General features: G+C 52.3%; 1 protein-coding gene across 1 annotated transcript; it reads left to right on the forward strand.

The window, feature by feature from the left end:
- Positions 1-2,873: 2,873 nt before the first annotated feature.
- Positions 2,874-14,661, forward strand: TEX29 (testis expressed 29). The gene is made up of 4 exons (XM_081815518.1): positions 2,874-3,072; positions 13,419-13,488; positions 14,174-14,337; positions 14,624-14,661. Exons 1-4 carry the CDS (start codon positions 2,874-2,876, stop codon positions 14,659-14,661), a joined length of 471 nt encoding a protein of 156 aa, XP_081671644.1.
- Positions 14,662-15,675: the final 1,014 nt, after the last annotated feature.

Consider the following 15,675-nt stretch of genomic DNA (forward strand, 5'->3'; position numbering starts at 1 on the left):
AGGGGGAGGGGGAAGGCAGGTGTGGGGGCTGGGCAGGTGGAGGGATGTGGGCAGGTAGAGGGTTGGCAGGGGGAGGTGGAGGGGAGGTGTGGCAGGCGGCCAGGTGGAGGGGGAGGGAGGGGGTAGGGACTGGGCAGTTAGAGGAAGCTGGGCAGGTGAGGGGGGCATAGGGTCGTTACAGGCAGCCTGGATGCTGGTGGACCAGAGTTCAGAGCAGAGCCCAGGTGAGCCTGCTGTGCCCATTGGTTCAGACCTTCATCCCTGCCCTGGCCAGGGCTCCCCCTCCATCCTCCAGGATGCAGCCTTGGGAGGGCGTGCCTGACCCTCCTTTACAGACTTCCAGGAGTGCCGTCAAGCCCCAAGGGCAGGAGCTGACTCTGTGCGGGGGGGCCCCCCCGCCCTCCCCTGCAGAAGCGCTGCCTGCCCAGTGTTCTGTCCTCCGGTGTGCGGCTTTAGCTCCCCCACGTCTGGGCTGTCCTCCTGCCGCTGCTGGCAGGGATGGCGTGGCTCAGGTGTGCACCTGAAGGCTTGCACAGCCTCGGGGCACCAGCCTGGGACCGAACATACGGGGTGAAGGAACGAGGGAGGGTGTCGAGATGACAGGCAGCCTCCTAAAGAGGGCCTGGCCGGGGCAGGGGGCGGGATTGGCCATCTTCATCTCTGCCCACCATACCCCAGCTCGCCATGCCTGGCAGGTGCTCGCCAGGTGGGTGTGGGGAGACGGAGGGGTGCACCCAGCCTCTAGGGGCTCAGGTCCACCTAGCCAAGCAGGGTGCCGGCCTGGGGCTCAGTCGCACACCGTTCAGACGGTGTCCTGTTGAGGGCAGAGGGCGAGCCGGCGGGTCCCCCACCCCACACCAGGGTGAGTTACACCTTACCGCGTGGCTCTGCGCGCCGGGCCCTCTGCCCGCCCCGAGGGTGGAAGACCCGCGCTGGGCTGGTGGCGGAGCGACGGCCAGGGTGTGCTTGCCAAGCTCGGGACTCCGGCCGTCCTTCATCAGCTGAGCCAACCCCGGGCCAGCCCCGGCCCTAGGTGGTGAGCTCTCTCCACAGCTCTACGGCACTTAGTCCTTCCAGAGCCCCACCGCCGAGACCGCCCCGCCCCGTCCCGTCCGGTCCCCGTCCCGTCCCGTCCCCACTGTAGAGAAGACGGGGCTCTGCCAGGTCACGCGCCGGCAGCGGGGGAGGGGACTTGAGCGCAGGGACCTGGCGTGTGGCCTGTGCTCTTGGCCCTTGTGGCTGGATTACGTGGCCTCTCAAACCAGCGTCCTTTCCCTCGCGAGGTGCCGTGACGTTGAGAGTAGTTCCGTGACCGTGCCTTGTAAACTGTGAAGTGCCTTACAAGTGCCGTGTGTGTGATGTGTGTGGAGTGGCCGCAAGGAAAATGTGGGGCTCAACAGCGGGGCGGTCTGCGGTCCTCCCCTCCCGCAACCACTGTCCCCTCGTCTGAACCCTCCTGTCTCCACCCTGCGGACAGTCGGCTGGGCGCTTTCCAGACCCCAGCTCTGAAGGGGTCACGCCAGGGATGGAGAAGTAGACGAGATTCTTCTGGGGGCAACTTCCCAGAAACACACCCAGACCGCGGGGGAGGTCCAGGCAGATAAAACAGTCCTGGGAGGGTGGGGTGGGCACGGAGATCTCAGATGTGCTGGGAGACTGACCTTCTGCACAGGTGCTCTGGGGACCAGCTGCCCTTCCAGACTGTTCCATGAAAGCAGCCGGACTGGGAAATCACAGACCCACGTGTTCTCATGCGGGGAGTGATGTTGAAGAGAACAGTCATTATGAACAAAATTATGCCTCAACAGCTTGTTTCCTGCCTGTGCTCTTTGCTGAAATAATCCTCTGCTGTCATGGAGCACCTTGGAGAACCCTAGGTCCTCTGGCTCTGTGAAGACAGTGGGGTGATGGGGACCCCAGCTTTCCTGGTCAGCTGTGTGCTCTTGGGTTTCCTGGAACTTTGTGGACAACGTGGAGGGGGCTGAGCACACCTGTGTTTGCCACCATGCGGGCTGTCATCCTGTGGGGCCCCCGCTCCGAATTGTGTGGGAGTCGCCCACGAGTGCGGTGGTGGCCGTGCTCCCCAGGCCGCCACCGTGAGGGCCTGGGCGGGCTCCCTGCAGCCCAGACCCCATCGGAGGCGAAGCTGGGCACGACTGGCATGCCTTTAAATGGATGACACGCCTTGCAGGGTGACTGAGCACTCGGTGACCCCGGGCCGCGGGGGGGGCCGGCCCTACCTGGCCAGCCAGCCGGGCTCCGGGAGAGGGCAGTGGTGCAGGAGGGTGATGCGGGCTTCTCTGTCCCCTGAGCCCGCCCAGCCTGGCTGCTGTGTGCGTGGTGGCATTCCGGCCACACGCCTCGGGAAGGAGCGGGAGGGACAGTGGGTTTCTCTGGAGCCCCCGCCCTCGCGCCGGGAGACCCCAGCAGAGTTTGGGCAGACACTGCTGCCTGCTCCTGAGGGGACTCACGAGTCCCCGAGGCTGGAAGCGCGTCAGCATTCGGCGCTGGGATGCGTCCCCCGCCGTCTGCGCTGCTGGGCCCACAGCCCTTGCTTTTGGTCAAAACTGACATTTTACGTTCTGTCCTTTTAAATTATGGAATAATCTTCAGCCTGAGTTGATAATTTTAACTCACCGTGTGCTCCCCTGTGAATTAGTCACACCTTGTGCCTGCGCCCCGATGTCTGTTGTATCCGATCTTCGTCTTCCGTTTGCTTTGCGGACGCCGGTCCCAGTGCCGCTGAGATTCACCATGTCCTCAGTCGTTAGAGGACCCGCATCAGTGCCTGCAGTTAACTCGACATTATTTTGTTCAGAAATCGGATTCATCCTAGATCTTGGGAGAGGGATTTGTATGATGCATAATTAAACATGTCACACCCCCCCCCCCAGCGCCAGCCTTGGAGCGCCCCCGGCCACGGGCTGGGGCTCCTGGCAGCGCTGTGTGTCTGCTTTGCAGTGTGTGACATTCCTCTGTACGACATCTGTGACTACAACGTCACCAGGGACCGCTGCAAGGAGCTCGGCTGCTGCTTTTATAAGGGCGTGTGCTACGAGAAAGCCGTCCCCGGTGAGCATCCGCGCCCCCCGCCCCAGGCCGAGCAGCCACCGAGGCCCACGGGCTTCGTGCCCCTGCGGCCTCCGCTGCGCCCCGGTTCCATCACTCTGGCGAGTTAGCGGGGCGAAAGGAAGTTCACTCCTGGATGGAACTGAGCTGATACAAGAAGGGTCCCGGGAAGACCCTGGGCATGCGGGGAGGGGGCAGAAGCAGCTGGTTCGAGGCGGGGCTGGCCGCCGGCTGTGCCCAAGGTCAGACCCCACGGGGCTTCTCCACAGCCCTGTCACGGTCAGCATAAAACCAGACCCCACTGAGTGCGCCCTGACCCCGGGAGTCCGGGATGCGCCTGGGACGGCGGGGCCAGCAGGGAGTCCCGAGACGGGGAGGCTGTGGGAGCGGGGGGAGGCCACCACCCCCACAGTAGGGCCTGCTTCCGCCGGGGTTGAGGGATTCACAGTTGAGTGGGAGAGTTAGGTGCGGGGCAGGATACAAGCTGGGATGCCCTGGGGGAAGGGGTCTTCTAGTTACACCGTCTGGGGCTTTGCTCACACTTCAGAGCTTTGGGCCTCTCGGCCTCTAGAATTTTCTAAATTAGTATTTCCAAACCCTCACAAAATTCACTTGATGATTGATGTGTTTTCTTGCCCTGTTTGTGGCCTTTTTAGAAATGAGGGTGCTTGGCTCTAGGAGTGTTTGGAGAGGAATGGGGTGTGTGTGGCGGGGCGGCCTACACAAGGTCTTGCCAGAGAGGAGGAAGGTGCCCCACAGACAGAAACTGGCATGGGCCACGGACACTCAGCAGCTCCCATGCTGTGGGCGAAAGTGTCCTGGGCCCTCCCTGTCCCAGGCCACTCTCCCCTGTCCTCACCTCCCCAGTGGATAAAGGCACGCTTGTGCCGGGAGACGGGAAAGGTTTCTTGTTCTCTCCTCCGAGCCCCAGGTAGGCTGAGCCCTTGGAGGTGAGACGCAGAGTGAGCTCTCTCATTCCCGGACATGGGAAGGCCTAGGAAGTCAGAAACATTCATGACTCATAACTGTTCCCAAGGAGTGACCCATGGGGCTGCCTGATCCCACAGACCCCAAACCCTAAGCCAGCTCCTTGTTCAAGAAGGAAGTGACGTTCTGCGCAAAAAGATCGAAGAACCCAAAGCATCCGCAGGGTCCTGGCTCGCCAAGGGGGTGCATCTGTCTGGCTTTATGGTGAAGATTTGGCACTTAGGGCAAAAGAGGAGGAAGTTTGGCTTCTCAGAAGGAGGTGAAAGCAGAGGCCACAAGAAATGCCATTACTAGCTGAGAAGATTTTCTGATGACAATTTCTCATCCAGATCTTGAGTTGGAAGGCTTGGGACCAGACTCTCCTTACTTCTCACTGCGTCTGGGAGACCCGAGCAACCCTAGGATCCCACACCTTTCCCTGTACCTGTAGATCGAAACAGCTGGAAGTTACCTCTTTTTTGGTTATTTTTATTGAGATAAAATTCTCATACCGTACAACTTACCCCTTTAAATAAAGTGTACAATTCAGTGGTTTTTAGTGTCTTCACAGAATTGGGCAACCATCACCACTATCACTTCCAGAACATTTGTATTAGCCCCAAAGAAGCCCTGTACTCATCAACTGGACAGTCCCCATCCCCTCCCACCTCCAGCCCCTGGTGACCACTGACCTGGACATTTCACATTCATGGAATCATACAGTATGTAGCCTTGTGTGTCTGGCTCCTTTCACGTGTTTTCAGAACTCATGCCCGTGGGAGCAGGTCAGCACTGCATTCCTGTTTATGGCTGAGTAATACTCCACTGTAGGGATAGACCGCACTTGGTTTATCCCTCTGTTAGCTGATGGAAATTTGGGTTGTCCCCACTTGTTAGCTACTAGGAACATGTGTGTATAAGTTTTTGCATGAACATATGTTTTCACTTCTCTTGGGTATTTACCCAGAAGTGGAATTTCTGGATCATTTATTAAATATACTTAAAATGTTTAAAGAACTGCCAAACTATTTTCGACAGTAGCTGCACTGTTTGACAGTCTCAACATTACCTAAATTCCAATTTCTCCGGATCCTCACCAACACTAGTTGTCTGTCTTTTTGATGTTCGCCGCCATGATGGATATGAAGTTGTGTCTCACTGTGGTTTGGATGGTATTTCTCTGATGAGTAATGATGTTGAGTACCTTTGCATGTGCATTTGGCCATTTGTATGTCATCTCTGAAGAAGTCTATTCACATTTCTGGCACAGTTTTTAACTAGATTAATTGTCTTTTTATTGTGGTGTTGTAAGAGCTCTGTATCTATTCTGGATAGTAGACCCTTATCAGATATGTGATTTGCAACTACTTTTCCCAATCTGTTGGTCATCTTTTCACTTTCTTGATAGTGTCTCTTTGAAGCACAACATTTTTTAGTTTTTTTTTTTTCTAAGATTTTATTTATTTATTTGAGAGAGAGAATGAGATAGAGCATGAGAAGGGGGAGGGTCAGAGGGAGAAGCAGACTCCCCGCCGAGCAGGGAGCCCGATGCGGGACTCGATCCCGGGACTCCAGGATCATGACCTGAGCTGAAGGCAGTGGCTTAACCAACTGAGCCACCCAGGTGCCCACATTTTTTAGTTTTGATGATGCCTCGTTTATCTATTTGTTCTGTGGTTGCTTGGGCTTTTGGTGTCATAGCTAAGAAACCATTGTCTAATCCGAGGTCACAAAGATTGACATCTCTGTTATTTTCTAAGAGTTTTATGGTTTTAGCTTATACATTTATGGCTTTGGTCCATTTTGACTCAATTTTTTTCTTCCACGGTGTGAGGCAGGGATCCAGTTTCATTCTTTTGCATCTAGATATCCAGGTATTCTAGCAGCATTTGTTGAAAAGACTATGCTTTCTCCATTGAATTGCTTTGGCATCCTTGTCTGAAATCAATTGCCCATAAATGTGAGGGTTTATTTCTGGGCTCTCAGTTTTATTCCACTAAGCCAGTACCACACTACTTTGATTACTATAGCTTTAAGATAAATGTTGAAATTGAAAAGCATGACTTCTCCAATTTTGTTCTTTTTCAAGATTGTTTTGGTTACTATGGGTTCTTTGCATTCCATATTAATTTAGGACCAGCTTGTCAATTTCTGGGGGAAAAAATGCCCTCTGAGATGTTGATAGGGATTGTGTTGAATCTATAGATAACTTGGGGGTGGGATATTGCCATTTTAATAATGTTAAGTATTCCGACCCATGAACAAGGGATGTCTTTCCATTTATTTAGGTCATCTTTAATTTCTCTCTGCAATATTTTGTAGTTTTCCATGTACCAATCTTGCCTTTCTTTTGTTAAATTTATTCCTAAGTATTTTATTCTCTGATGTTATTGTAAATGGATATATGTCCTTAATTTGATTTTCAGATTGTATATAGAATCCTAGGTATAGACACAAGAGAATTGAAAGGTTGCTGGAATATAGAAATGCAACTGATTTTTGTATTGTGATCTTGTATCCTGCCACCTTCTTGGACTTGTGTATTAGTTCTACTCATTTATAGTTGATTACTTAGGATTTTCTAGATACAAGAGTGTATCATCAGCAAATAGAGATTTTTTTTACTTCTTTTTTCCAATATAGTTGGTTTGATTTCATTTTCTTGCTTAATTGCCCTGGCTGGAAACTCTAGTACATGAGGAATAGAACCAGTGAGAATGGACATCCTCATCTGGTTCCTGATCTTAGGGGGATGTTTTCAGTGTTTCATCCATAAGTATGATGGTAGCTATGGGTTTTACCAAAGGTCAGGTTGAGTAAGTTCCCTTCTCTTCCTAGTTTCCTGAGTGTTTTTATTATGAAGGGATGTTGGATTTTATCAAATTCTTTTTGGGCATCTTTTGGATACCTTAGTGATGCTCTTTATTATTCATATGGATTTGAGTTACTGTCTAGTATCCTACCCTTTCATCCTGAAGGACTCCCTTTTAGTATTTCTTGTAAGGCAGGTCTGCTAGTGATGAATTCTCTCAGTTTCTGTTTGGGAATGTCTTAATTTGTCCATTTTTGGAGGATAGAGTCGCAGTGTATAAAATTCCTGATTAGCAGTCTTTTTCTGTCAACACTTTGAATATTTCATCATCTTGCCTTCTGGCCTCCAAGGTTTCTGATGGGGAATCTGCTGTTAATCTTTAGGTTTCTTTATATATATCATGTTGCTTCTCTTCTGTTTTCAAGATTCTCTGTCTTTTGACTGTTTATTAAGTATCTAGGGGTGGATCTCTTTAAGTTTATCCTAATCATCAAATTTAGGAAGATTTGTCATTTCTTCAGCTATTCTTCTCCTTTCTCTCCACTACTCCTGGGACTCCTGTTGTGCATATTGGTCCACTCCATGGTATTTCACAGGTCTCTGAGGCTCTGTTAACTTTTCTTGATTCTATTTTCTGTTGCTCAGATAGTCTCAACTGATTTATCTTCAAGTTTGCAGATTCTTCCTTTTGCCTGCTCAAATCTATTGAACTCCTCTAGTGATATTTTCATTTCTGTTACACTCTCAGCTCCAGAATTTCTGTTTTGTTCTTTAAAAAAATAATTTCTGTGTCTGTAATTGGTACTCTCTATTTGGTGAGATATCATTCTCCTACTTTACCTCTTCCGACATGGTTTCCTTTAGTTTTTTGACCATATTTAAAGTAGCTAATGTAAAATCTTTGCCTAGTGAGCCAACATCTGGTCATCCTCAGGGACAGTTTCTGGCTTGTGTGTGTGTGTGTGTGTGTGTGTGTTCGTACTTTCTTGTTTCTTTGCATATCTAATATTTTTTTTATTGAAAACTAGACATTTAAAAATACGTGGCGGGCGCCTGGGTGGCTCGGTCAGTTGGGCGACTGCCTTCGGCTCGGGTCGTGATCCTGGAGTCCCGGGATCGAGTCCCGCATCGGGCTCCTTGCTCGGCGGGGAGTCTGCTTCTCCCTCTGACCGTCCTCCCTCTCGTGCTCTCTGTCTCTCATTCTCTCGCAAATGGATGAATGGAATCTTTAAAAAAAAAAAAATAATAAAATAAAATAAAATAAAAATACGTGGCAACTCTGAAAATCATGTTCACCTGCCTCACCAAAGTTGTTGTTAGCATCGTTTAATGACCTTTCTGAACTAACTCTGTCAAGTCTGTATTGTTTGTGGTTTGTGACCATTGAAGACTCGGCTTGGTTAGCTTACTGGTCAGCTAATGACTGGAAAATCTGCTTAGATTCTTGGAAACAAAAAGTCTCAATCTTCATGTAGGGGCTTTCTGTGTGTGTTGAGGTACACCTTCAACAGTCAGCCAGATAGTTTCCAACTGTGCCTTACTCTTTACTTCATGCTTACACAGACTCAAGGTAAGCCAGAAGTGAGAGTTTAGGGCCTTCTCAGCTATTTCCTAAGTATGTGCACAGCCTTGGGCATGCCCATTGCCTTCTGGATCCCAAGGAATATGTCACAGCTTTTCAGACCTCCCTACAGACAGATACTTCCCCAGATTTTCCTTTTAAACTTTTTGGTCGACCTATTATCTACCCCCAACTGCTATCAGCCAGTTTAGCCATCATGATTTTCAACAACTGCCTCTGATTGTTTTCAACAAATGCCTGAGAAGAAGCTGTTCACACTAAATTAGCTCCAAGTCAGGTCAAATAAAGACAACCTTGCAAGTGAGATCTTCTAGCGAAGCACCGGCTGGATCAAATAATGACCGTTCTTTGGGGCTGGGCTTTGAAGAAGCTCCAGCCCTGCTCTGCCCCCTTCAGAGATGCCAGGCTGCTAGTGGTCACCATGCTTGTGGGCTGTTGGGTTAAGACTACCATGGAATTGGAGGTGAGCAGAAGCAGGAATAGGGCCAGTTAAAATGTCCACATTTCACTGTTCTTACTGACACTTATCTGTTCATCTGCAAACTTTTGATTGGTTAATTTTCAGAGTTCTGAAAAAGTTTATTCTGATAAATGTTGCCAGTGTTCGCATTGGTTTTATGGAGGAGGGGTTGGGGAGGGGGCTCCTTTTCTACCCTTTTTTTTTCTGATGTCACACTGAAAATTCCAGACTTTAATGAACCTCAGGTCTAGTTGCACACAGTTGGGTAGTAAAAGCTGCAATGAGACACAGCACTTTGTCATTAAATTTGTTTATTGTCCTCTCCTTCGCTCATTGTGAAACCTACAACCTGTAGCCAGAATCTTACCTGAAAGATCCTCTAGAGCCCGGGTCTTCCAGTGTGGAATGGCCTATCATCCAGCAGCTTGTGCTCGGGGGTACGTGACAGCTATTCCTGAGTTGAGGGCATGGCACTGGGTGGTGGTTTGGCCATAATTTGCTGTTTTTTGCATTTGTCACCTTTTTGTCATTTTGTGGCATCGGTGGTTTGACACACAACTCACTGTTGGAGGGCAACAGACGAGCACATCGTGGAGCTTTGCTTCTTGGCTCCCGTGTCCTAGGCACTTATGTATCTTAGTTTTTTGTTTACCATTTGGGGCTTCTAAAAGCAGGAAACATTCACATCCAAAGGGCATTTGAATTTGTTCTTTCAGTCTTCCACATATGAAGATGCAGAAGACATTCAGTTACTAAGTCAGGTCTCACATGTGGTCATAGTCTTTGGCTGTCACTCCGGTTTCCTCGTGTCCCAGTGAAACGGCCCCAACAGCATAAGGTGGTGAGATGGAACCTGGAAGGCAGATCGTGGCTAGCGAGGACACACAGACTCAAGCTGCTGCCACTGCTTTTCCCATCTGTCCCTCCCCTGAATGTCTTCTCATGAGAATTTTAGGAGAGAGTTAGCCATTTTGCACATGTTAGTATGTAATCCAAACATAACGTGCATTAATATTATTACCTCATGTCTGTAACTCATTTGAAAGATGAGCCTTATTCTTTAGAGCACCTTACTTATTAGTGTCTGTAAGGAACCCAGAAAAGAACACAGACTCTCAGGAGTTTTTTGTCCGGGCAGGGGGTTCACTGTTGTACAAGTGGTTACGTCATTTTTGCATGGAGGCAAATGTTAATCCTCTTCCCATCCTTTCGGTTTTAATAAATGAGTTGTGTGGGCTAGGCTTTAACTTCTGACTTCTTTCAAGCTTGAGAGGTTGGGCCATCTGTGGGAAGAGTCTGGGCAGTGAGCCCTACATTTGGGTTCTCACTGTGCCCTCAAATTATTTTTCATTTCCTTGACATCTTTCTCATTCAAGACGGCAAGTGAACCTTTGTGCTGTGTAAGTTGTAGTATTCAGTGACAGGGTATTATGAGTTCTTTGTGCACATAATTCCATGTTATGAAAACCTTTCACCAACTTCTTAAATTGGCTGGTTTGAAGTGCACATTGTGTTATGGCATAATCTGTATTATTAAGAATATGAACTTGGGGAATTAGCATTAGATCTTTGAGAAAGAATTGGGAATTCAAAGAGAATGACTTGCCTTCATTCTTCAGTCTTGATTTAGGGCACATTATTTAACATGTCACTTCTTCTAAGTGTTTGACTTCTGTTTCTTCATGGGACTAGCTGAGATGATTTCAAAACTTTTAACTGTATCTGGGGGCGAAATTACCAAGAGATTCCTTAAAGATAATAATGCTTTCTTCAGTTGTTGCTATTTTTCAGTGACCAATCATAATATATGGTTTATGATAAACCATATATATTGTTGATAGCAAATCATGTGCTGGCCAGATCCTGCGCAGAGAGGATCACAGAGACTCAGTCTCTGCCTCCAAGAACTTGACACCAAAGACTGAAAATACTTACATGTGTAAAGATTTGGAAGATATACTGACAATCGGATATTCCAACGTTGTCCGTGTGTGTCTCTTTCACGGCTTCACCCACATAAATTCTAAATTTACTCCATGAACCAGGACACAAAATCACACTAAGGAACATACATGTCCTGGAATTCAAGAATTTGAGGGCTCTCTTCTTGTCCCTTAAAAGCTCCTGGTTTGATCATTTCCATTCAGTTCATTCAGCGTCATTTAAGTGCAGTTTCTCTGTGCCATGCCCTTTGCCACACCCTCGTATTAGTTACTTATGCTGTTTAACGAACTACACAGAACTTAGTGGCCTAAAGCGACAGCTTAGAGGCTTGGCTGGGTGGTGTGGGCTTGGCGACTCACGAGGTGGCAGTCATCTGAGGGCCGGACCGGGGCTGGAGGGCCTGCTCTGAGACGGCTTGCTTTGCTGGCGAGTGGTACTAAGGGTTAACAGGAAGCCCTTTTCATGCCGTGAGACCTGCTTGCCTGTCCTTACGACATGGTGATGGCCTCTTCCCAGAGCGGGTGGCCCGAGAAAGTCGGGTTGAAGACACAATGACTCTGACCTAGCCCCGGCAGTTACACCCTGCCCAGTGCCCTTGGTTCAGAGGTCAGCCCTATGCAATGTAGAAGCGTCTGCACCGGGGTGCGAATACCAGGAGGCAAGCATCCCTGCAGGCCATCCTGCGGGCTGGTTATTACAGCCCTGGAGATGGAAAGATGAACTGAGGTGAACACATTTCCACGGGAAACGCATCAGTGAAAGAAAGAAAGCAGCTGATTAGAACAGAGCCTTCAACAAGCAGCTTGCTGCTTGGTTCACTGCTGTGGCGTGCTGGCCACCCCACAGGCCAGGTCCCACCGCCCCCTCCAGCCTCTCCCTGATGGACCCTTGACCGTGGAGTGCCCATCGCATGTATGGCTGACCATCACTTACTGAGCTCGGATCAGTAGGGGACAAGTAAGCATTTGGGCTGCTATCACTGAGCGGTTTGGCTTCAACCCCCTTCAGTTCTCTGACTTCAGCCCCCATGTTAAGGATCCTGGAGGCCCCGTCCGTTCTCAGAGACGCTCTGGGTTAGTCCAGGGAATGCAGTTCCCATTGGAATCGCTCTTCCATGCCTGTGAGGCAGCTTTCTCTGCAGCTACTGCTTACCTTCTCTTGTGGGTTGAATTTTATCCCCCCACCCCACCCCACCCCCGCCGCCATCGATGCCTTGAAGGCCAAACCTCTGGTACCTGTGAATGTGACCTTAGTTAGAAAGACGGTCTTTACAGATGTGATTAGTTAAGATGAGGTCACACTGGACTACCATGGGCCCCTTATAAGAGGAGACCTAGAGATGCCCAGAGCACGCACAGGGGAGAGCACCCCATGAAGACGGTGTCCCAAGGGAAGCTGCCACGTGATGACGGAGAGCCAGGTGAGGGGTCTCCAAGCCGAGGACACCAAGGAGCGCCGGGACCTGCAGGAGCTGGAGAGGCAGAAAGGAGCCCCCGGAGCCTTCTGGGGATGCCACCATGGACTTCGGCCTGCACAGCTGTGAGACCGCATCTCCCTGTCGTCTGAAGCCACCCGCTGGTGGCACTTTGTTATGTCAGCCTCCGCACGTGAATGAACCTCCAGGGACGTGGCATCTAATGGTGTTACTGCTGGTTAAGGACAGGTGAAAACGGTTTAGAGGAGGAGGTAAGAGAACTGGAGCAAACCCTGTTGCTTGAGGTAGGGGTGTGCAAAGAAGCCAGTCTCTGCCCTTTGAAAGAGTGAAAAGCAGTGCGAGACAAGGCATGATGGTAATAATACGATAGGGACACAGCACGAACTGCGTGCCAGGCGCCGTGTCGGGAGCTCTGCCTGCGTCCCGTCCCGTCCCGACCTCACCCCAACCGAGAGGGTGCTGGTCGCAGGGCTTCCACTGAGCGTGCTCATGGGGGCTGCCTGGGCACCAGGACCCCGGGACACAGCCCCTCGCTCTGCCTGAGCCCTGAGCCCAGGAGCCATGGACCCCAAACGTCAGTCCCAACGGGAGAGGCGCCTGCAATGGAGGGCCCCCACGGGAAGGCTTCCCCGGGTGGGGGGGGGAAGGGGCCCAGAACGTTCCCACAGCTGGAAGCACGGGAATAGGGGCCGCTGCCCAAGAGTAACCCTGGAGGCCCAGGTTCTTCTGTTGGGTCGAGTCTAGAGAAGACAGGGGGACAGTGGAAGGCCCTCCTTAATACAGAGACGCTCAGCCAGTGGAATGTGGCTATCAGCCAAGAGGCATTCTCCTTCTCTTCAGCCTTGGGACAGCTCACCCTAATGTTGAGGAACCGTTTCTGGGGAGCTGGAGTGGGGGGCCCCCGTTCATGGGCAGCAAAGGGGCTTTTCTGGAGAAGAGACGAGGACGCTGCCTGCACTGTCCCCGCGGGCAGCCCTCAGCTGTCCTCTGCGTGGCCCACGTGGAGCCTCACGTGTCTGTGGGGCCTTGGAGCCCTCGGCAGTGGCCCGGTCGGGGGGCGGTGGTGGAGGAGAGGCCACGGGCAGCAGGGGCAGGGCGCCACCTGCCTCGGGCGGGAGGCCTGACTTCCGTAACGGAAACTGTTTTCCAGTCTATGTGCAGGTGTTCTCTGCCTTGATCGTGATCATTGCCGGGGCCTTCATCATCACTATCATTTACAGGTCAGTCGCTCCTCCACTGAACGCACCTGCAGAAGGTGTGGGACGCAGGGTGGCGAGGAGCGGGTGGGGCTGTCGCGGCCAGAGGGGCCCAGCGGCTCCCCCCGAGCTCCTGATGACGCCCCCAGCAGTTAAGGAGCTCCGACATGGTCCGCGTCCTGCTCGCCCCTGTCCGCCCACGAGCGGGGCCTGGGGCTCCCCGCCCGGTGTGTCTGCAGGGTGCTCTGGGCTGTGAGCCACGGTGTAGACGTGCTCCAGACACGAATCTCCCCTCTCATTTTGGTGATGAGGACACAAGGCCACAGCAGCTGGTGGCTGCCCACGGTCAGAGCCTGGATTCATCATTGCCACCCGGGGCCGAGTGACCCCACCTCAAACCCCCTTACGACACAGGAGCCACGGAGACTAGCACGTCACTTTGTCCAGAAGCAAAGAAAACCCCTCCCCTGCTCTGAGCGGTGCCAGGTGATATCTTGAGTGACCTGCTTGCACACTCACCTTGTCCCTGTCTGTTCTCGCCCTTGGGCATCTGGACGCCACGCACGACCATGTGTGTGGTGCACGCATCAGAAGCTGAAGTGGGCATGGCTACGGCAAAGCATGTGTGCCCCTGTTTTAGGGAGATGTCCGGGTGAAGGACTGGACAACCCATTGAGTTGTCCGCCTTCAATTTCTCTGTTGCCATCAGAGTCGTTCAAGAGAACAGGAGAGAAAAGGAAGCGCCCACAGGCATACCTCTGTTTCCCAAGTCCAGCAAGACAGCGGAGGCAGCCCCATCAGGCGAGCAGGCGGCCTCCCAGCCCGCGAGTATGGAGCCCTTGGGCAAGAGTGAGATCATCAGGGAGGAGGACGGTAAGACGGCAGGTCGTCCAGGCACAGGGCACAGCTTGGCTCCCGCAGAAACCCCGTCCGGGACAGGCCCGCCCCGTGGCGGGCAGGGCAGGGAGGCGTGCGGGCGGCCGCGTGGCTGGGCGAGTCAGCACCCGCAGACCGAATCGGGTGCTTCCTGGCGGGGGTGCGGGAACGCGTGGCCCAAGGGGTGGGAGCAGCCCCTCAGGACCCGGCACCTCTGCTTTTGTGTATTTATTAACCGTCTCCGGAGGGGAGGGCTTTGGCGGTTGCTTGTTGCTCTTCATAGGTGAGCACCTGGCCAGGTTAGAGATGGAAGCACCCTAAACCCTCAGCTCTACCTCAGGCTGTGTGGACACGTGCTCTCTGGGCCTCTTGTTCCCCATTAGTTGCGAAGACTCGGTTTCACTGGAGCAACCGGGCAGAGAAAAGGCCTACCCAGACATCTTGTAGGGTCTGGACGGCTGCCCCTGCCGAGCTGTCTGAGCCACGGTACTTTCCCGCAGGGCAGGACGTGCACCCCCTTCTCGGGGGCTTCTGCAGAGCGAGGCCACGAGAAGTGGAGACACTTCTCCTTTGGTGACAGGGAGCCAGGACAGACAGACTGTTGACCAGACTTGTCTTTGACTAGATCATGGCCACGTACATGTGTTCGCAGACCTGATGACATGTCCTTGGGACTGCTGAACATTCATGCAGAAAACCCGCTCTTTGTTTGATCTTCAATCCAGCTTCCTTGACAATAATGGAAGAGGAAGAGACTGAGGACTGAGGGCACGACGAAGCCGAAGTGAAGATCGGCAGAGACGCCCACCTGGAAGGGCCCAGCCGGTGAGCCGCCGTGAAGTGTGTGTTGCAAAGAGCACAATGAGAAAACAGTAAAGGTATTTTCAGTGCTTCCTGTCGTAGTCATTGCGGCCTTTCCATCTTCGGGCAGACCCAGCCCCGGGGGAGCGAGGACGCTAACTGGGAGCTCTCGGCGGCCAGCTGCGCCGCTTGTGACCGCTGCTGGGGCCCTGCGAAGCCACTGCGCCACTTCTCAGAACACAGGCTGCACCTGCATGGGGTGGGCTTGTCGCTCCGACTCGCGGGGCGCTGGGGACCTGCCCAGCAGTGAGCTGTGCGAGGAGAGGCCCGGCATCCGCCTCTGGGAGGCCCAGGCCACCCGCTGCAGCTTCCTCATGGCCCCTCTTCCAGGGCGGAACACACCTAGGTTCCAGAGTGACGGGCAAGCACTAACTGGGGGGGGATGCAGCCCAGGGAGCCCCTTGGTCTTGGAGAATCTCTGCCTTCCACCTTGAAAACTTGTGTTCCCCGGAGCAGCTGTGGCTCAGGCATCCA

The sequence above is a fragment of the Leptonychotes weddellii genome, chromosome 3, assembly GCF_054177405.1.
Source record: "Leptonychotes weddellii isolate Sample4059 chromosome 3, ASM5417740v2, whole genome shotgun sequence".
In the NCBI taxonomy this organism is placed as follows: Eukaryota; Metazoa; Chordata; class Mammalia; order Carnivora; family Phocidae; genus Leptonychotes; species Leptonychotes weddellii.